This window comes from Paroedura picta, chromosome 17 (assembly GCF_049243985.1).
Source record: "Paroedura picta isolate Pp20150507F chromosome 17, Ppicta_v3.0, whole genome shotgun sequence".
Lineage (NCBI taxonomy): Eukaryota > Metazoa > Chordata > Lepidosauria > Squamata > Gekkonidae > Paroedura > Paroedura picta.
This window is the reverse complement of record NC_135385.1, coordinates 4148234-4167859: the sequence shown is the minus strand read 5'-3', so window position 1 is coordinate 4167859 and position 19626 is coordinate 4148234. Positions and strand designations below refer to the sequence as shown.

The following is a 19626-nucleotide window of genomic DNA, read 5'->3' as shown; positions in this document are numbered from 1 at the left end:
AGTCCAACCCCCTGCTCAACGCAGGATCATAGAATCATAGAGTTGGAAGGGGCCATGCAGGCCATCTACTCCAACCCCCTGCTCAGCGCAGGATCATAGCATCATAGAACCATAGTGTTGGAAGGGGCCATACAGGCCATCTAGTCCAACCCCCTGCTCAACGCAGGATTAGCCCTAAGAAAGTTCCTCCATGAAGCAAAATCTGATACTGTTTTCGTCGCCATTCCTCTCAAAAGGGCAAAGCAGCCAGGCAGCCGGAGAAGCTTACATCCCTAAGGATGATGTCTGATAGGACATGGGAATGCTGCACCTCTGTTTCCCCAATGCGCTTTTCCTGCTATTGCTCCTGCCCTTTATCAGTTATGTAGATGTATTCTCCCATATATCGCCCAGGGGGATATCAGTATATTAGTTATCTGTGCATTTACATTTATTATTAATACGTTATCAATAGGTTTATTTTATTCATTCATTCGCTTTATAACCTGACCGTCATTAACCTGGAGGGTTCAATGTGGTTTGCTTCTTTATTTATTTATATGTAATCTGTGGTGTGTGGTGAAGATCTAGGTTGGGGGGACCCAAGCTGTGGGTCTCTAGATGTCTTTGGACTACAGCAGGGATAGTCAAACTGCGGCCCTCCAGATGTCCATGGTCTACTATTCCCAGAAGCCCCTGCCAGCTGGCAGGGGCTTCTGGGAATAGTAGTCCATGGACATCTGGAGGGCCGCAGTTTGACTACCCCTGGACTACAGTTTCCTGAGGCCCTGGCAAAGCATCTGGAGAGCCACGGTTTGTCCACCCCTGATGCTGATTTCCCCAACACTTTCAATACACAAACAGAAACACTGTGTGTGTGTGTGCGTTGCACGCATGTGCATGCCTGGGATCACTGCTAAATATAAATTGTGTGTGGGATTGGAGGGGGTCCGGGTTGCATAGGGGAGATTACTGTCATGATTCTCACTTTCAACACATCTTATTGATCAGGCTGCTGAACCATTCCACATTATCAAAGACCGCTTTTTTGTAATACCCAATAGATGAAATCTTATTTGGCTTTAAGATCTGATAGCCCCCTGGTAGATGAGGAAGTCGTAGAATTAGAGTCTAATAGAGTCTCTATCCATGTGTGGTGAGCCAGAACATGGGGACCCCTTGACACCAGATGACAGCCAATGAGTATGGGATTTTGGAGTTGCCGCTGACCTTGGATTTTTAAAGTAAAGGGGTAAAGGGGTAAGAGCCTCTTGTGGTGCAGAGTGGTAAGGCAGCAGACATGCAGTCTGAAGCTCTGCCCATGAGGCTGGGAGTTCAATCCCAGCAGCCGGCTCAAGGTTGACAGCCTTCCATCCTTCCGAGGTCGGTCAAATGAGTCCCCAGCTTGCTGCTAGGGGGTAAATGGGAAGGGACTGGGGAAGGCACTGGCAAACCACCCCGTATTGAGTCTGCCATGAAAACGCTAGAGGGCGTCACCCCAAGGGTCAGACATGACTCGGTGCTTGCTTGCACAGGGGATACCTTTACCTTTACCTTTAAAGGGGTAATGGATTTTTAAAATGTTTGTATTGCGGTTTTATCTGTAACCTGCCTCAAGGCGGATTGCTGGGAGTTGCGGGGTATAAATTCAAAAACAAATAAATAAGTAATAGTTTCTTGATCTTTGCTTAAGTGAAAAGCTTTTCCTCAGGAACCCTCACCACGGATTTTAACTCCCAGCATGCAAGGGTGTAATTCCTAGCCTTACAAAACAAAACCAGAGTCCAGTGGCACCTTTAAGACACTGGTCTTAAAGGTGCCCCTGGACTCTGATTTTGTTTTGTTGTGCTGCTTCAAGTGCGATCCACTTGAATCTGCTCCCAGCCTTGCAGGGGTGGCCAAACAGCGGCTCCCCATCTGTCCACGGACTACCAATTCCCATGAGCCCCTGCCAGCATAGCCAATCGACAAGGGCTCATGGTCACTGTAGTCCAGGGGTAGTCAAACTGCGGCCCTCCAGATGTCCATGGACCACAATTCCCAGAAGCCCCTGCCAGCATAGCCAATCGACAAGGGATCATGGTCACTGTAGTCCAGGGGTAGTCAAACTGCGGCCCTCCAGATGTCCATGGACCACAATTCCCAGAAGCCCCTGCCAGCATAGCCAATCGACAAGGGATCATGGTCACTGTAGTCCAGGGGTAGTCAAACTGCGGCCCTCCAGATGTCCATGGACCACAATTCCCAGAAGCCCCTGCCAGCATAGCCAATCGACAAGGGATCATGGTCACTGTAGTCCAGGGGTAGTCAAACTGCGGCCCTCCAGATGTCCATGGACCACAATTCCCAGAAGCCCCTGCCAGCATTCGCTGGCAGGGGCTCATGGGAATTGTAGTCCATGGACATCTGGAGGGCCGCAGTTTGACTACCCCTGCTGTAGTCCATGCTCAATGGGAGACCCACAGTTCGGCCACCCCCTCGAGTCAAAGCAAAAAGCGCGCCACACGAGCCCACAACTACAATTCCCGGCATGCAACGCACGCGTTCCCCAAGCGAAAGGAGCCCTTTTCCCTTCCTGGGACTTGTAGTCCCGGTTGGTCTCCTAGAGACGGTTTAAGTTTGCAACGGGTTTCCCCCTCCCTCCTTTCCCCTTGGAGCCGGAAGTGCCGCGAGGAAGGCGGAAGGCGGGTTTTTGTCCCGGGGCGGAGGGCTGGGCCGCCGTTGCCAGGAGCCCGAGCCGCGTCGCGAGGCGCTTCGGCGGGCACGGAGCGCGCTCAGCCCGGCTTGGGTCGCTCGCTCGCTCGCTCGCTCCCCGGGAAGGCAGGCAGGCAGGTAGGCCGGGCTTCCGTGGGGCTCTGCTCGCCTCATGCAGTGCAATATCGCGGGATATAAGGGGCCAAGCCGGGCCCCCACCTGTCCACGGACTACAATGCCAGCAGCAGGCTGGCTGGGGCTCATGGGTATGGTAGTCCACGGGCATCCCAGTTGGGCCACCCCCTGGCTTCATAAAGCAGCCAGGTGATGTGGGCATGGATCTCTAGGCCAGGGGTAGTCAAACTGCGGCCCTCCAGATGTCCATGGACTACAATTCCCATGAGCCCCTGCCAGCGAACGCTGGCAGGGGGCTCCTGGGAATTGTAGTCCATGGACATCTGGAGGGACGCAGTTTGATTACCCCTGCTCTAGGCGTTGGATGCCCAGTTATTACGTGTGTGTTTCTTTTGAGAACAATGATGGTGTGCAATAGCGCTATGCTTGCTTATTTATCTATCTATTTATTTATTTATTTATTTATATTTGTATGCCGCCCTCCCCGAAGGCTCAGGTCGTTTTGCATAAAACGTCTAAACAATGTATTGCATATTGCCCTTTGAGTGTTTCAATCAAGTGTGACATGCCGCTTGAAATAATTGCATCTTGTCGCAGTCGCGGACGACAGGGCTGCGTTATGTTTAGAACAGCCCTCCTCAGCTTTTTTTCCCCCGTTGAGAAATCCTTGAAACGTTCTTCAGGGGTCGAGAAACCTCAAAAGTGACCCGATCCTGCTGTATGTGGTTGGGAAGCAGAGCCGTGGACACGCCCACCCAAGGACCCCTCCCCCCTGGGCCCAGCATTGGTCATTTGGGGGAGGGTTGGGTTGACATGGCCACTTATGGTCATATTGCGGATAAATATTAATATATATATATATAATATATATATAAAAAATTAACTCTCAGCAATTCGGGAAAGCCTTCCAGGGCTGTCAGGAAACCCCAGGGTTTTGCGAAAGCCTAGTTGAGAAAAATACATTAATACAGAGATACATAGTATTTTGTTTTGATTTACGGCTTGTGAGCTATTAAATAATTCAATAAATCTTAATAAGATGATGAGGGTATAGTATTTTGTTGGACACAGCAAAGTAAAATAAGAATGATACATAGTTCTCAAAATATTACATCATAATGTTATATGCTACATTTTTGGGGGGTAATTACCCAAAATAGTAATAGACAGTGCATGTTGTTTAATTTACTGCATATTATTATTTTAGTGATTTTAAATGATCATTGTATGAATTACTGTGTATTATTAAGAGTTTTGGATAGTAACGTATTGCAATATTTATTGTTACAACTGTTAGAATCTGTTCTCGCTTTGGTTTATTTCATGGAACACTACACTGGTTAAGAATGGTTTTCTGTATAACATTGTATAGGCAGTAATATTTATGATTAAAATAATGATATGAAATGTTCATTAATGTCATTATTTTAATGTTGCCTTTAAAATGTTGTGATGCAGCATAAAATTCAGGTAGGTAGCCAGGTTAGTCTGACAGAACAAAGTTAAGACCAAGAACATGTCTGTCTGACTGTCTGTCTGTCATCTATCCACCCATCTATCCATCCATCGTATATACCGCCCTCCCCTGTGTCTTATGGCAGTTTACATAAAAGAAGTGTTCGCACACACAAAAGTTTATACATTGTTGGTCATAAAGGAGCCCCTGGAATCAAATTTTTTCCAGCTTCATAATAACACTGTGCATTATTAGTGCTGCTCTGTTTGTTTTATTTGCATTGTTTATATGCCATGCCTTTCCCCTCAACTGGGATCTTACATTGTTTTCCTATCCTTCATTTTATCCTCACAACAATCCTGTGAAGAAACTGAGATTCCAAGGCAGTCTCTCAGATCCTAAGCCTGGCCCATAACCACTCCTCCTCAATGGCTCTCTATCATTCTCATTTTATTTTGCTCCCCATCCCTGCCTTGAATTATAATGGTGTAATATGGCCCCTTCCAACTCTATGGTTCTTTAATTTTAATCCCAAAGCTCCCCCCCCCTCAAATGGTGGATTTTAGTTTCCTGATACTGTTTTGTGCTCAGATTTCACGTTTGCCCAAAAGTGAGCCTTAAGATTGCCAGCTGGCTAGGAACCCCACATGTATACACACACACACACACACACACACACACACACACACACAATTTTGTTGTGCCTCTGTAACTTTAATGGAAATCTACATCAGGCTATGTTTACAGCATGGACCTGAACAAGATCACTTGCTCATTGCTGTCGATTTAATGTCTACTGAAAGGACAGAAACAGCAGTTGGCTTCAGATTTGGCCACTGCAAAAGTGCCAGCCTTTCTAAGCCCATGGACTTGGAGTATAACTACAAGCGTCATAAGGTTGCCACCCCTGATTTTTTAGTTTCTTCCTTTTCTGGGGTGGGCATCTGAGAGCACCTGTGGCAGAGCAGTGGCAGAGCTGAAGCCTGTCTGAAACTTTTGCCATTTGATCAGAAGCCCTTCGCCTGAATTTGATCTCAAGCTTATTTTTTGGGAAAGTGGGGGAGAAATAGATGACCTGAGGTTGCCAAACCTAAAGTTGTCTTCCCATCCTCGCCAGAATTTTTGGGGGGCCTCACTGATCCCTTTTGTGGAAGACTTACCTATCAAAGAAAACGAGCTTTTAAGAGTGCATTGTTTCAGAACGTTCCAGTTCTGTGTCCCTCTAGAGAACAAGCTGCAGTTTCAGAGCATCTCTGGAATTTTTTTGTATAAGAAATGTTTTATTCAGAAAAAAAGAAATATTACAGGCTACATATTACAGAACTGCTATTTAAAGAAAAGATAAGCACAAAGCAGGGATTTAGCAATACATACCAAATACTTTTTGCAATACATTTTGCATCACAGTAATATCACACACAACATACTGGATTTTTCCCAGAGTTTGCATTTTCTCTATTATTTCTCTATTATCTATTATTTCTTTTGATCTCAATTTTCACTCAATTTTTTTTTAGATATTGTAGCAGTTGGATCATATCGGTTAAGGAGACACTTGTCCGATAATTGTCAACAGTGCATATTGCTAGCAACGTGGACACATTGTTAGGAGGAAAAAGGTGGATGTGGGGCCTCTGTGCTTCTTGTTTTGGTTTCTCTCCCCTGTTTATGCCCTTTGAATTTGCTGCCCTACAAAGTCTTGTGGTTCTGTGCATTCACAGACAAAAAAACAGGGTATATTTCTAGCACAGGATGGAATCAATGCCAGAAGAAGAGGGTTCTGCTTTGTTGTTGTTATGTGCGAAGTCGTGTCCGACTCATCGCAACCCCCTGGACAATGCTCCTCCAGGCCCTCCTGTCCTCTACCATTCCCCGGAGTCCATTTAAGTTTGCCCCAACTGCTTCAGTGGCTCCATCCATCCACCTCATTCTCTGTCGTCCCCTTCTTCTTTTGCCCTCGATCGCTCCCAGCATTAGGCTCTTCTCCAGGGAGTCCTTCCTTCTCATGAGGAGGCCAAAGTATTTGAGTTTCATCTTCAGGATCTGGCCTCCTAAAGAGCAGTCAGGGCTGATCTCCTCTAGGACTGACCGATTTGTTCGCCTTGCAGTCCAAGGGACTCACAAGAGTCTTCTCCAGCACCAGAGTTCAAAAGCCTCAATTCTTTGACGCTCGGCCTTCCTTATGGTCCAACTTTTGCAGCCATACATTGCAACTGGGAAGACCATAGCCTTGACTAAACACACTTTTGTTGGCAGGGTGATGTCTCTGCTTTTTAGGATGCTGTCTAGATTTGCCACAGCTTTCCTCCCCAGGAGCAAGCGTCTTTTAATTTCCTTGCTGCAGTCCCCATCTGCAGTGATCTTGGAGCCCAAGAAAATAAAATCTGTCACTATCTCCATTTCTTCCCCCATCTATTTGCCAGGAATTGAGAGGGCCGGATGCCACGATCTTTGTTTTCTTGATGTTGAGTTTCAAGCCAACTTTTGCACTCTCCTCCTTCACCCGCATCAACAGGCTCTTTAGTTCCTCTTCACTTTGTTGGGGATTCTCAAACAGAGGCTGGACAGCTATCTGTCTGAGCTTCAGCTAGTTGTGGAGTTTCGGTATTGAGCACTGGGTTGGGCTGAATGGCCCCCATGTTGGATAGGAAGGGCAAGGGAGGAAACAGTGCTAACCGTGCCAAAGACATGAAACTTGCTGCCATGCTGCTGTTCTAAAGAGCTTCGTTTCATCTGCACTCAGCCTTACTGAAAGGAGATGGAGGACTACGAGAAGTTTTGTGCAAAGCACCTGGCCAGGCTCCAAGGGGAGCCGCTGCATGGAGAGATGCCTTCAGTTGTTCAGCACAGCAACGTTTCCCTGATCCAGTTCCATGGCGTCCCGGTGCTTCCTCCACTGGTAAGAGGGCTTTAATCCAGAATCTTATGTGTTTAATCCAAAACACTTGGAGGGATGCGTGGCTTTGTTTCAAAGCCAATGTATTACCATGCAGGATTTTAGAACTGTAATGATTTTAACAATTGCAACCACTGTTTTTTGGACTGACCACTGTTTTATCTTTTATGCTGTAAACCGCCCTGGGCCCATGAGGGAAGGGTAGTATAAAAATTAAATAAATAAATATGTTTGTATGTCTGACTGGAGGGGAAAAGTGATAGCAAGTGACAGCTAACTTACAGTGACCCCAGAGGGTTTTCAGGTCAAGAGGCATTCAGAAGTGGTTTGCTGTTACCTGCTTCTTCATCACAAGCCTGGAATTCCTTGGAGATCTCCCAGTGAAACACTAGCCAGGGGCCAACCTTGCCTAGCGTCTGTGAATTGATGAGACCAGGCTTCCCTGGCCTATCCAGGTCAGGACTATACCTTAATTACAAACTGGGCATGTGCGCCTCGGCGATCACTGAATCCTGTGGCCGTGCGTAGGAGGCCAGCGCCATGGCCATGGCGCTGGCCTCCTACGCACTGCCTCAAGCACATCCCTATTACAAACGAAATCTCAAACTGTACTTAGCCTATCACTTCCAGGCATAAGGACTTTATTGACAGGGGGATTGATTTTACAGACAGTTGACTTTTTATTCTGTGTCTGTACTTAATTCTTGTTTGCTGGCTCTCTCTTTAGAGGAATGGGAAGGCGACTGTAAGCCGCTTTGAGCCTCCTTCGGGTAGGGAAAAGCGGCATATAAGAACCAACTCTTCTTCTTCTTCTTCTTCTTCTTCTTCTTCTTCTTCTTCTTCTTCTTCTTCTTCTTCTTCTTCTTCTTTACTCAGAGAATTAAAAAATGAAGTACACTTGTACTGGTGATGTATCCCAATGACCATTTCCTTCCAGGAGTAAATGTCTACCTCAGCGTTCTTAAAGTATCGAAGAACACAGAGATGTCGTGCCCCTTTTCCTGTGTTTTCCAAATCCTCCATTTCACTATTGACTCGCAGTTTCCAAGCGAGGAATTCCTGAAGTCCATTTGTTTTCCTGCCGTGCAGCCATTTTGTGTTGTTATGGCCCTGTGTTAACCCTGCCGGCTGCCCCCATCGGAGTTGTCCCTGAACCGCCCACCTGAAAAGCAAACAAACATATCATTGATTGCACCAAGATGTGATTTTTAAGAGTAATATTAAAAACAAGCAGCCAATCTGCACAACAAAGCCGGCAAAGGAACTGATCCTGTGGGGAGAACTCTCTCTGCAGGATTGGCTCCATTACTACACTAATGAAAAACACAGTTCTCTTGGGGGCGGGATGGAAAGGGAGCTTCTTTTTTGGATTTTTTTCCCTCAATGCCATATTGAGGAACAGGTGACACAAGCTGAAAGCATAAGGTAAACATACCCCCTGTGCAAGCACCGGGTCATGTCTGACCCTTGGGGTGACGCCCTCCAGCGTTTTCATGGCAGACTCAACACGGGGTGGTTTGCCAGTCCCTTCCCCAGTCATTACCGTTTACCCCCCAGCAAGCTGGGTACTCATTTTACCAACCTCGGAAGGATGGAAGGCTGAGTCAACCTGGAGCCAGCTGCTGGGATTGGACTCCCAGCCTCATGGGCAGAGCTTTCAGACTGCATGTCTGCTGCCTTACCACTCTGCACCACAAGAGGCTCATGAAAGCATAAGAGGGGGCTTCAACTCAGCATTAAAAAACCCCTGTGAAAATGCTTAGTCCAGGCTTTCTCAACCAGGGTTTCTTGATGGCCCTGGAACGGTTTCCCAAATGGCTGGATGCTGGAGCCCCCCCCCTCCAATAGCCAATGATGGGCCTGGGGGGGTGGGAGGGGGGGCCTTGGGGGGGTACTTACTTTCCAACCATATTCTGCATAGATTGTGCCACTTCTGGGGTTTCTCAACAGTAAAATAGTTGAGAAAGGCTGGGTTAGTCTCACGTAAACATTATTTTCTTTCACCCCCTCCTGTCCTGTTTTACAGCTTAATCTTGAGAGAAAAAAGGAAATCCAGCAAGACAGACAAAAAGCACTGGACCTTGAACTCTGGAGGCAGAATTCCAAGAAAAGGAGTTTGTTGAATCGTGTTCAGGAGATTCTGGAAAATGTGCAGGTAAATCAGGATATAAATTGTGACTAGATATTTTCTTTCAGTCCTCATGCCTGAAAAAATGAGGCAAAGAAACAACAGCAAAAGTCTAATTCTGAGGAACTTTGGAAGTCCATCCGCTCTAGTTGTAAACAGGGTGCTGTGTAGCACTTGAAATTTACACAGATCAACTCTTGTTATTATTGTAAATAAGGTGGATTGTCAGTGTACCATTTGACTCATGTTTGCTTGGAAGGCCAGTTTGATTGTAGTGGTTAGGAGTGCGGACTTCTAATCTGGCATGCCAGGTTCGATTCTGCGCTCCCCCACATGCAACCAGCTGGGTGACCTTGGGCTCGCCACGGCACTGATAAAACTGTTCTGACCGGGCAGTGATATCAGGCTCTCTCAGCCTCATCCACCTCACAGGGTGTCTGTTGTGGGGAGAGGAATGGGAAGGCGACTGGAAGCCGCTTTGAGCCTCCTTTGGGTAGGGAAAAGCGGCATATAAGAACCAACTCTTCTTCTTCTTGGAAGGGACACCCACTGAAATCCAAGGAGCCAGTCTATGTGAGTGCTAAATATTGAGAACAGTCTCACAAATTTTAGGGAATCCAGGGCCACTGCTGTTTCTGATGGCTAAAAAGTAAGGAGGCAACTGAAACTCAAGGATTTGTGTGCTTTAGTTTAAGCATTGTCTCGGCCGTTAACAGGAAAACATTAGACCAAAAGAGGAACTGAAGTGAATCTCTGCAGCTGGGGAACAGGAGCAAAAATAGTATCTTAGTAACACACGTACGGATTTGGCTACAAGGAAAGCAAGTTGTTTACTAGGTTGTAATTGCTTTTACACGTGAGTCATATATGGGTTTCTTCTGTACTGGGAATATAAAGCTGCCAGTACAAACTTGGCTATAAAGTTTGCTTTGTGCTAGCAGAATGCCCTGAATGAGATCTTCAGAGTCCTAGGCTGGTGAAATGAAAGAGCATTTTCTTTGTGTAATTCTTTGCTATGTTAGAGTGTGCCTAGTAACCATCACTTGGCTTGGGATTCGATAGTCTTGTTAGGAGCACGTGGGCGGGGGGGAGACACAAACAGCTTCATTTCCCTTCCGCCTGCTTTGCAAGTGACAAACCTTTTGTCTTTGACGACCCCTCACATCCCAGCCAAATTAATAACAATGTTAAAGGTGTTGATATAAGCCCTTTGGGGAACTTTTGTAGAGTAAAGAATGCAAAAGCTGCTGTGCTTGGGCTAGGAGTGGCCCTCCAGATGTGCATGGACTACAATTCCCATGAGCCCCTGCCAGCAAAAGCTGGCAGGGGCTCATGGGAATTGTAGTCCATGCACATCTGGAGGGCCACAGTTTGACTACCCCTACAGAATAGGTTGTAGGTGTTTCTTTGTTTAACTTGTAGCATTATAGAAAGGCTAAATCTTTATGGTACTTTATTCTGAACTTCCGCACTCTTGGCCCGTAAGAGTTACATGCTTACACTAGGACAGAAAACACCGCTGCAGGGTCCATACAGACTTGGAAATGTATGGTCACAAAAAGGATTTTGAACCGTACGTGTGAAGGGTGTCCACGGATCTGTCCGCCAAACCAGTTGCTCTTGTGACTCTTGAATCCATTTATTTCTATCTCCTTTCAACCTTGAAGCCCTTTAAGCAGCTTAGACAAATGCAGTTTTAACCATTTGTTTGCTGGCAGGGGCTCCTGGGAATTGTCGTCCATGAACATCTGGAGGACCACAGGTTGACTACCCCTGCTGTAGCCCCTTCCTCTCTAGATATCAGTTTTTTTAAAGTGCCTTGTCAATCTTCTGATATTCCCCAGTTCAAAGCCTCTCTATAAAGTGCGTGCAAATGACTATGCCATTTTGGGATCTTGGCCCGCCTCTCTAAAATCTGTGTTGCCTTTTATCACATCACTTGTAAAGCGTATGATCAGATCTCATTGATACCAATGAAGTGTCTTTTTAAAAAGCGCGCGGCAATGACTTTCTTTTTGTTTGCAGATGAAGAAATTGTCCAGTCCGGCCGACTTGGATCCTTCAGGGATGGCGAAAACTTCTTCTGCTTTAGAACCTCAGGAGATAAATGGCTTTACAAGTGTTTTGCCACGTTCCACTGCTCTTAGTGGTTCTACAGAGCCCCCGAAGACACTGGAAGCTAAGCCAGAAGAGAGCCTGGTTGTATCTGATGGAAACCTACTCAGGGAAACTGAACAACTTGATAAACAAGAGGATATTTGCCTTGGCCTGTCTGAGAAGAGAGGTTGCCCAGAAGGTTCTTTTGCCATTCCAGGAAACTCTCCTCCATTCAACGAGGCCGCAAAGCAAGAGAACGTCGAGATGGGACAGGCTGCTGTAGACGCCCCGGATCCTTACGTGATGAGTCTTCAGAACCTCTTGAAGAAATCCAGAGAGTACATACAGAGAGAACAAAACAGACGCAGCATGAGAAATAGCTCAAAGAGAAGCGTCAGTGAGAGCCTTTCGGATAAAGAAAACAACGCCGTTAAAATAAGCGACCCCGTGAAAGAGAGAGGGAAGTTAACGGGCAGGAGTTGTACGGCCATGGCGTTTGACAAGCCAAACCTTACTCCTCTTCAAGGTCCCGCCGTCCCCAAAAATAGCGCAAGAGTGGTGGCTTCTTCCAGCTTCTCTAAAGTGGATATACCCATGAGATCTGGGACACCACCTGTGCTGGATTCCGATTCCGATGACGACTTCAAAAACACCGGTTTGTTTGATCACGAGAACAGCATTCTGCGAAGCCTTACGGGTTCCTACTCGAAACTACCCAGCCCCGAGCCAAGCATGAGCCCCAAAATGCACAGACGGCGCCCGAGGCCTTCTTCCATGGGCCACATTGTCATTAACAACCCTATAAACGCCTGTGAATTAAGCCCCAACGAGAAGGGGAGAGCCGTGGGCTTGATGGGCCACGGTGCTGGCGACAAAACGTTTGCCTCAGACCCTGTGCCAAAACTGACTCCGGACTTCGCTCCGGTTTGCTCCGGCAAAACGCACGCCTTAAATAAGAGTGCGCCGGACGTCTCTGACGAGCCAGGGGTTGTCAAACAGAAGCAGATCTGTCGCCTTCCTGCCAGCGAGCGTGAAAACAGAGAGTTCCCCCCCAGTGCAGTAGCCGGAGGAGGAGAGGTGGTGACATCGGGAAGCAGAGGGGCATCCACAACGTGCTTTCCGACCCCAAGCCTGCAAGAGCCCCCTGCAGCTAGCGGCCCTGTCACCGTGCAAAATGCAGCAAGCCTTGGTGGAGCCAAGCAGGTTGGCGTGCTGGACAAAGCAAAGGGCAGCGCTGCCGCGGAGCTTAATAAATCTTACGACGTGGAAAGCCCCTCTCCGTTGCTGATGCAAATGCAGCACCCGCGGCAGGCCGACTCCCCAAACGCGGGAAGGGAGCGTGTCTCGGAAAACAGCTTCGAAAAGGTGAAACGACGGCTACAACTGGACGCTGACAATGTGCCGAAGGAAAATGGGCCTTGCGCTTTGTGGGGGAGCTCCAGTGAGTCAGAGAGACGGTGGCTGCATGAGCAGAGAGGCCCCGTGGGAGCAGCTTTCACTGCCAAGAACGAGGCGCACGGCCGGGGTTTCAGGGGTGAGGATGCCCTTTGCGGTGCGCCTGGGTTGACGCTGGTCTGAAATGTTCAGAAGGGACTCTTATAATGTCCCTGCTGGGTTCCTGTTGGGCAGGAGGACGCCTTGGAGATGAAAATGGACTGAAGGCTTGCTGGCCCACCTTGGAAGCTGCGATGGTTTGCATCTGTCCGTCTTTAGGTTCCAACAGAGCTCTTTCTTCCCTTTTCTAAGAGCTTTTAGTTAGACGTAGAAATTCAGAACTTCACTTAGGCGATGACGAGTTTGTGTACCGTAGCTGCAGCACCCTTGGTTAGGATTCCGCCAGCAGCTCTGATGGACGGAAGAGTTTCTCCCGGTGGGACTTGTCCCCTCTTGCAGCCCCCATGCAGCTACTGAGGAACTGGAGGTTTGCTGCAGTTGGGAAAAATCGCCCTCCCCTTCTGCCTATGAAATTCCTCGGTGGGACCCAAGCCAATAGCCACACTGATCTTTTGCTTGGTTCAGTCGAGCGCCTGGGGAGAACCAAGGGGGTCTCCAGTAGGGGGGAGCGCTTTGGTGCAGTTTGGCTGTCTTGGGCTTTGGTGATCGCCAAGGTGGTCGAACCACGCCAAAATGCTCACCCCTGGTCTCCAGTGCACACGCTTTCTTAGCTTAGCCTAGGGGTAGGCAAACTGTGGCCCTCCAGATGTCCATGGACTACAATTCCCATGAGCCCCTGCCAGCAAATGCTGGCAGGGGCTCATGGGAATTGTAGTCCATGGACATCTGGAGGGCCACAGTTTGCCTAACCTTCCTTTTTGAAACAAACTGGCCAGCTTATTGTGGCATCGGGTTTTGTGAGCCACAGCGTTTTTCAGCTGGCTCGTGGAGGTTTTTTTAATAGACGCCACAAGAATCCTTGCCTGAGTTCAGCGTCTGTCTGGTAGCTGTTTGTTCCCAGTGCCCTAAATTATTCAGGGCAGTTACAGACTGTGTCTTATAACTTGTATTTTACAGTAAGGCCTCCTGAAGGTGTATTTGCCATGCACCTGCCTGCTTAGTCATATTGTGCCTCCATTTCTGCACATTTATTGATTATGTTGGGTTGGAAGAATAGTTTTCTCTGTTATAACTGCAGAAATTACCAGAATTATTGCTTTTGTACCTTTCCTGCTAAAAGCAGGATTTTTCACTGTACATAATTAATGAAGAAATTCATTTTTGCCGCGGAGGATTTGAAAGGAGTCTTCTGGTAGTCTGTCCACAGCAGTAGAAAACAGCAAGAGTCCAGGAGTACCTTAAGGACTAGTAAAATTTGTGTCAGGGGATGAGCTTTTGTGAGACACGGCTCACTTCTTCACATGCAGCTAGAATGGGAGACTCACATTCTAGGTGTATCTGAAGAGGTGAGTCGTGACTCACAAAAGCTCACCTGCCACAAATTTTATTATTCTTTAAGATACTACCGGACTCTTGCTCTTTTCACGGCACGTGAAACTTAAGCATCTGCCCTGGTGGCTGACATGTTACTTTCTCAAGTGCTGACCACTGGATCACTTTCGTAATGTGGTGTGGTGCAACTCTTTAAGTATTTGAAAGGTTGTCATTTGGAGGAGGGCAGGATGCTGTTCCCATTGGCTGCAGAGGAAAGTACGAGCAGTAATGGATTTAAGCCAGTGGTCCCCAACCTTTCTGAGGTTGGGGACCGGCAGGGCATTGGGCCGCGGCCCGCGCCTGCGCAGGCCACGGCCACGCATCGTCCGCACCCACGCATTGCCCGCGCCCATGGGCCACGCCCATGCATCGGGCCGCGCCCGCACGCGCAGCGCCCCGGCCCTGATTCCCTCTCCCCGCCCTGCCGCAGTAAGAAGCTTCCCGGGCCGCAAGCTTGCGGCCTGGGAAGTTTTTTACTGCGGGCGGGGAGAGGGAGCCACGGCCCGGCGCCATGGCCTTCGCGGCCCGGCACCGGGCCGCAGCCCACGGGTTGGGGACCACTGGTTTAAGCTACAAGTACAACGATATAGGCTAGATATCAGGGGAAAAAATTTCACAGTCAGAGTAATTCAGCAGTGGAATAGGCTGCCTAAGGAGGTGGTGAGCTCCCCCTCACTGGCAGTCTTCAAGCAAAGGTTGGATACACACTTTTCTTGGATGCTTTAGGATGCTTAGGGCTGATCCTGCGTTGAGCAGGGGGTTGGACTAGATGGCCTGTATGGCCCCTTCCAACTCTATGATTCTATGATTCTAACAAAAAGGCAACTACGAACAATGTAAAAAATGTACTCCTATAGTTTCACTTTAGGCTGTGTTGAGCACCTATCTGTATGGAAGCAGTTTTTCTTACCCAGACTGCTGGATTTCAGATAAAGGCAGCTGAAACAGAAAAGACAGTTTCAGGATCATGGGCAGAATGTGTGTTGGATGAACACTGGGTTGCTCCTAGAAGGATGGATGGGAAATTTCAGCCTTTTAGAAGTTTTGTCATGTAAAAAAAAAAGAATTCCACTGTAGACCATGTTACTGTATGTGTTTTCTCTAGAAGAGGAGGCTCTGAAGATAAAAGTGCTGGCTTTGGAAGAAATGAGGACAAGGCTGGAAGAACAGCATGCTCAGCAGCTCTCCTTGCTGATCGCAGAGCAAGAGCGCGAACAGGAAAGGCTGCAAAAGGTGAGGGGCCAAAGTTGAAATGTCGAAGTCGAGAATTTTGAACCTGTCTTGTGCAAAGCCAGCAAGAAAGCTGGGAAGGCCAAAGACAATTCCGTACTTCCAAATGATGCAGCAAATCTCAAGGAAGGCGGGGCAGTTCTGAAAAAGATGTAACCGTGAACCTGCATTTTAGTCTGCAGTACACCAGCCCTCCCCTCTGTGGAAACATGTCCAAATCAACCAAGGGCTGAGTCTGCCGACTATTTTAGTCCTGCAGTGGAAGGGGTTCCTGGGGGAAGGAGGCATAATTGGTGTATACTCTCCGAGTGTTCTGTAAAAGGCACAAAGAGCCATTGGGGATTCTCGTGCCTGGATGAGGCAGACAATTACTGCAGTCGTCCTGTGGCCGGCCTGTTGTAAGCGCTGTAGCAAACAGGCTGAGAGGAGTCCAGTAGGGGAGGGGAGTTATAGTAAGCATGTGCGGAAAAGGGGGCAAGCAGCACATTGCAGCGGTGGGAATGGTCTAAAGCAGGGGTAGTCAAACTGCGGCCCTCCAGATGTCCGTGGACTACAATTCCCAGGAGCCCCTGCCAGCGAATGCTGGTAGGGGGCTCCTGGGAATTGTAGTCCATGGACATCTGGAGGGCCGCAGTTTGACTACCCCTGGTCTAAAGCCACACCACGCAAGTTGAACTGATGAAGGGGAGGGGAGATTGCAGGGATCTGTATTGCCTGGGCAAAAAAGCAAGGTTTCAGTGTGATTAAAATAAACACAGCTGAAGAACTTGCGCGTTTCAGTCCTTAACTGGCAGTGGTTCTCCAGGAAAATGTATCTGAGATTCTTTCACTGGAGATGCCAGCGATCAAGTCTGGGACCTCCGGCAGAGGAAGTCTGTGTTTGCTGGCGAGCCTCTCCGGTCTTGTTTCCAGTCCGGCTCTTTCGTGTCCTCCTTGCTCTCCTAGCGTGTTCTGCTTTGGTGGCCCCACCAGGTCTGTTGGTGGTGTCAGCCAAGTAAATAGGCCTGAGCGCATGTGGACAACTGCTCCCGCTCCCACAAATTAGTGGAAGCAGGACAAACGTGGCTGCAGCTCCTGCCAGGAGACGGGAAGAGGGTGGCTTCTCAGGAGGAAAGGAGAGCAGTTGTTGTCAACCTTTTTCTTCTGGGTCAGCTCTCCCATGGAGGAGGAGGAGGAGAAGAAGAAGAAGAGGAAGAAGAAGAAGAGTTGGTTCTTATATGCCGCTTTTCCCTACCCGAAGGAGGCTCAAAGCGGCTTACAGTCGCCTTCCCTTTCCTCTGGAGGCAGCAAGCCGACCTGAGCATTGCTAGTGAAGATTTGCCACAGAGCATTTTCCTACGTGTTGGGGATTCTCCGTGACCTCTGGTTTCCCCCCCCCCCCCATCTGCAGGAGATCCAAGAGCAGGAGAGGAGGCTAAAAGGAGAGAAGGCTGCCTCAGCTGGAACGGAGAGCCCTCAGATCGCTGTTGGCAGCGGGGTGGATTTGCAGTGGAGGAAGATCAGTGACGCCCACTTGCTGGAATCTGTGCTGACTCAAGTGGAAACTCTCCATAATGCAGACTCCGAAAGCATGGGTAAGAACGGGAGGGGAGTGATTGCCGATTCCAGTATGTAAGTGCAGTTTAAATAATCCACAAGCAGTAGCGTCAGATTGCTGCTTCGTTTGTTGAGATTTGTTGGCTACTTATGTGCAAGTCTGAAGGACTAAGCATGGTGATTAAGGCAAAAATGTGGTGCACTAGTTTTGCATACTAGTAGCACAATGAATGTAGGTTTTCCCTCTGAATAGCTATTTTGCTTCATCATGCTCTGTTCTGTGTTTGGCTAGGCTTTGTTAATGCCAAGCTTGGCTCAACGGGCGACACTCCCTTCTACCTCTGGGAACCGCCAGCAAATGCAAAGCCGGTTTCAGCATCCAGGTCGATAAGCAGGAGCAAAATGAGGTGGTCTCAGGTGGGCAATTGAGTTTGTGCGTGGCTATTTGCAAGGCTGTGCTAGGGCAGTAAATATGTTAAGCTGTCAGGGCAAATTTAGTTGTTTGATTAGAGCTGTACTCGTAAGCTGTTCAGCGTGATAAAGGTGGTGTTTTGGTATGTTCTGTGAAATGTCAACATGGACCTCTGTTAGACAAGATTTGGGCCAGCAAATTAAACCGCCCAGAGCTGTAAAGAATGGGCGGTATAAAAATCCAAATAAATACATTTGTTAAAGTGTTTCTTAACTACTGGCTGTCACCTTGTGGCAAACCCTTGGCAGCTTTCTGTCATGCTCCTGTTGAGTTCCCAATAAGCAGCAATATTGTAGAGCAAGAAATCTCTTTATTGAAGAAAATATTGAACAAAAGCGCAAGTTTTCCTTGCTAAAACTGACAGGCAAAAAACTGCAAGCATTTTTTTATGCTGCCCTTGTAACCCCACTTCCCATTTTGAATCTTGGCACGCTCATCAACATGCCAGGCTCCCAGATACTATAGGTATTCCTAAGAGCACAGACCAGTCCAGCAAAGCCAGAAAGATACAACATCTGCCAGCAAAGGAGCTGTGAAAAACCGTTGCACAATTAAGCAACAGGGTTATAGAATCATAGAATCATAGAATCATGGAGTTGGAAGGGGCCATACAGGCCATCTAGTCTAACTCTCTGCTCAACGCAGGATCAGCCCTAAGCATCCTAAAGCATCCAAGAAAAATGTGTATCCAACCTTTGCTTGAAGACTGCCAGTGAGGGGGAGCTCACCAACAGGTCTAAGGGAATAGCCAAAGTATAAAAACAGAACAGGTCAAGAAAGCAGTACATGACAAGATCGTTAAAACAGTCACAGGATTTTGACACTTGCATATAAATCTCTTAAGCCAGCCAGTATAAATCAGTCCCCAAGCTTCAGTTATCCTCTTCTTTAAAATCCAGAGACTATAAAAGAAAACATTTTCACATTAGGAATCCTGAACCCCACCCGATTGATTAATTTAGATTTACTACCCTTTTGAAGAAGCCCATTTTGTGTAGCTGGAGGAGAATTGAGAGACAAGAGAGGGGGCAGCCTGGAACCTTGCTTTAGGATGCTAAGGCTAATCCTGCGTTGAGTAGGGGGTTGGACTAGATGGCCTGTATGGCCCCTTCCAACTCTATGATTCTAACCCTGCTGGGGGCCCGTTTCAGAGCTGGAAATGCCATCAAGGGCACCCTCACAGTCCTTGTGGGTAATAGTATTGTTCGATCTCTTTACGGTGATGTCCACACCATAGCTGTTGTCTATATGTAAGAAACTCTTGAGCAACATGATCAAATCCTGGCTCCACGATCTCTCTTGAAGGTTTATAGTCCTGAGATGAAGAGGAAGTTAAACAAGATCTCGGCTCTGGCCAAGGGATTTCTGACACGTAGGCTCTTACAGACAGAGAAACTGAAGCACCTCCAGCAAACTGTTAAAGTAAGTATTTCTCTGCAGACGATGTGGATGGCTGTGTAGGCTGGCTGTGTAGGCGCAGGGCTGCATTTGGCCCCAGCTGGAGTTTATGATCTGCCTCTCTAACAGCTGCTGACTGTCCAGGGCAGGGATTCCTTTCTGCAATCTCTCTCTCTCTCTCTCTCTCCCCCTCCCCCCTTCCCATTGCACTGCCCAGCTGTTATTCTCTTTCTCCATCCCCTCTCCCTTGATTCCTCTCCCTTGGTTTGGATGTCCTGTCCACTGGTGACCTATGTCTAATTCACCTGGGGGCCCCACTCTGCAGATTGGGAAGAAAGCCCTGCAGGGTTGGGGGTGGGAGGCATTGAAGATTAGCATATTCTTGTGTTCTGCAGACCTGCAAAAAATACAAACACACCAACAGAATAATCGGGGAGTAAAAAAATAACTAGTGAGGTCTGCACAGATACTTGGGGTAGGGAGGAGATATCTTGGCTTGCTCATCAAGCAAGGAGGCCACATAAAAACTGTTGAAGAGGGATGAAAGGGTTTGCCTTTTGAAGTATTGGAAGGGCTGTCACGATGGAGCAGAGTTGCTTTCTGTTGCTCTAGAGCAGGGATAGGCAAACTGGCCATCCAGATGTCCATTGATTACAATACCCATGCATTCGCTGCCA

General features: G+C 48.0%; 1 protein-coding gene across 6 annotated transcripts in view; it reads left to right on the top strand.

Moving 5' to 3' along the window:
• Window positions 1-2637: 2637 nt before the first annotated feature.
• CCP110 (centriolar coiled-coil protein 110) overlaps window positions 2638-19626 on the top strand; it is a 28550-nt gene continuing 11561 nt past the window's right edge. For 5 of the 6 annotated variants that reach the window (XM_077316205.1, XM_077316202.1, XM_077316204.1 and 2 more), the window contains exons 1-8: window positions 2638-2811; window positions 7008-7163; window positions 9187-9315; window positions 11314-12919; window positions 15419-15546; window positions 16934-17117; window positions 17372-17496; window positions 18857-18973. In XM_077316205.1, the coding sequence (XP_077172320.1) occupies window positions 7023-7163; window positions 9187-9315; window positions 11314-12919; window positions 15419-15546; window positions 16934-17117; window positions 17372-17496; window positions 18857-18973 (2430 nt within the window). In that variant the 5' untranslated portion in view covers window positions 2638-2811; window positions 7008-7022. The remainder of the gene's footprint in view (window positions 2812-7007; window positions 7164-9186; window positions 9316-11313; window positions 12920-15418; window positions 15547-16933; window positions 17118-17371; window positions 17497-18856; window positions 18974-19626) is intronic. The other variant, XM_077316201.1, reaches the window with a different exon arrangement.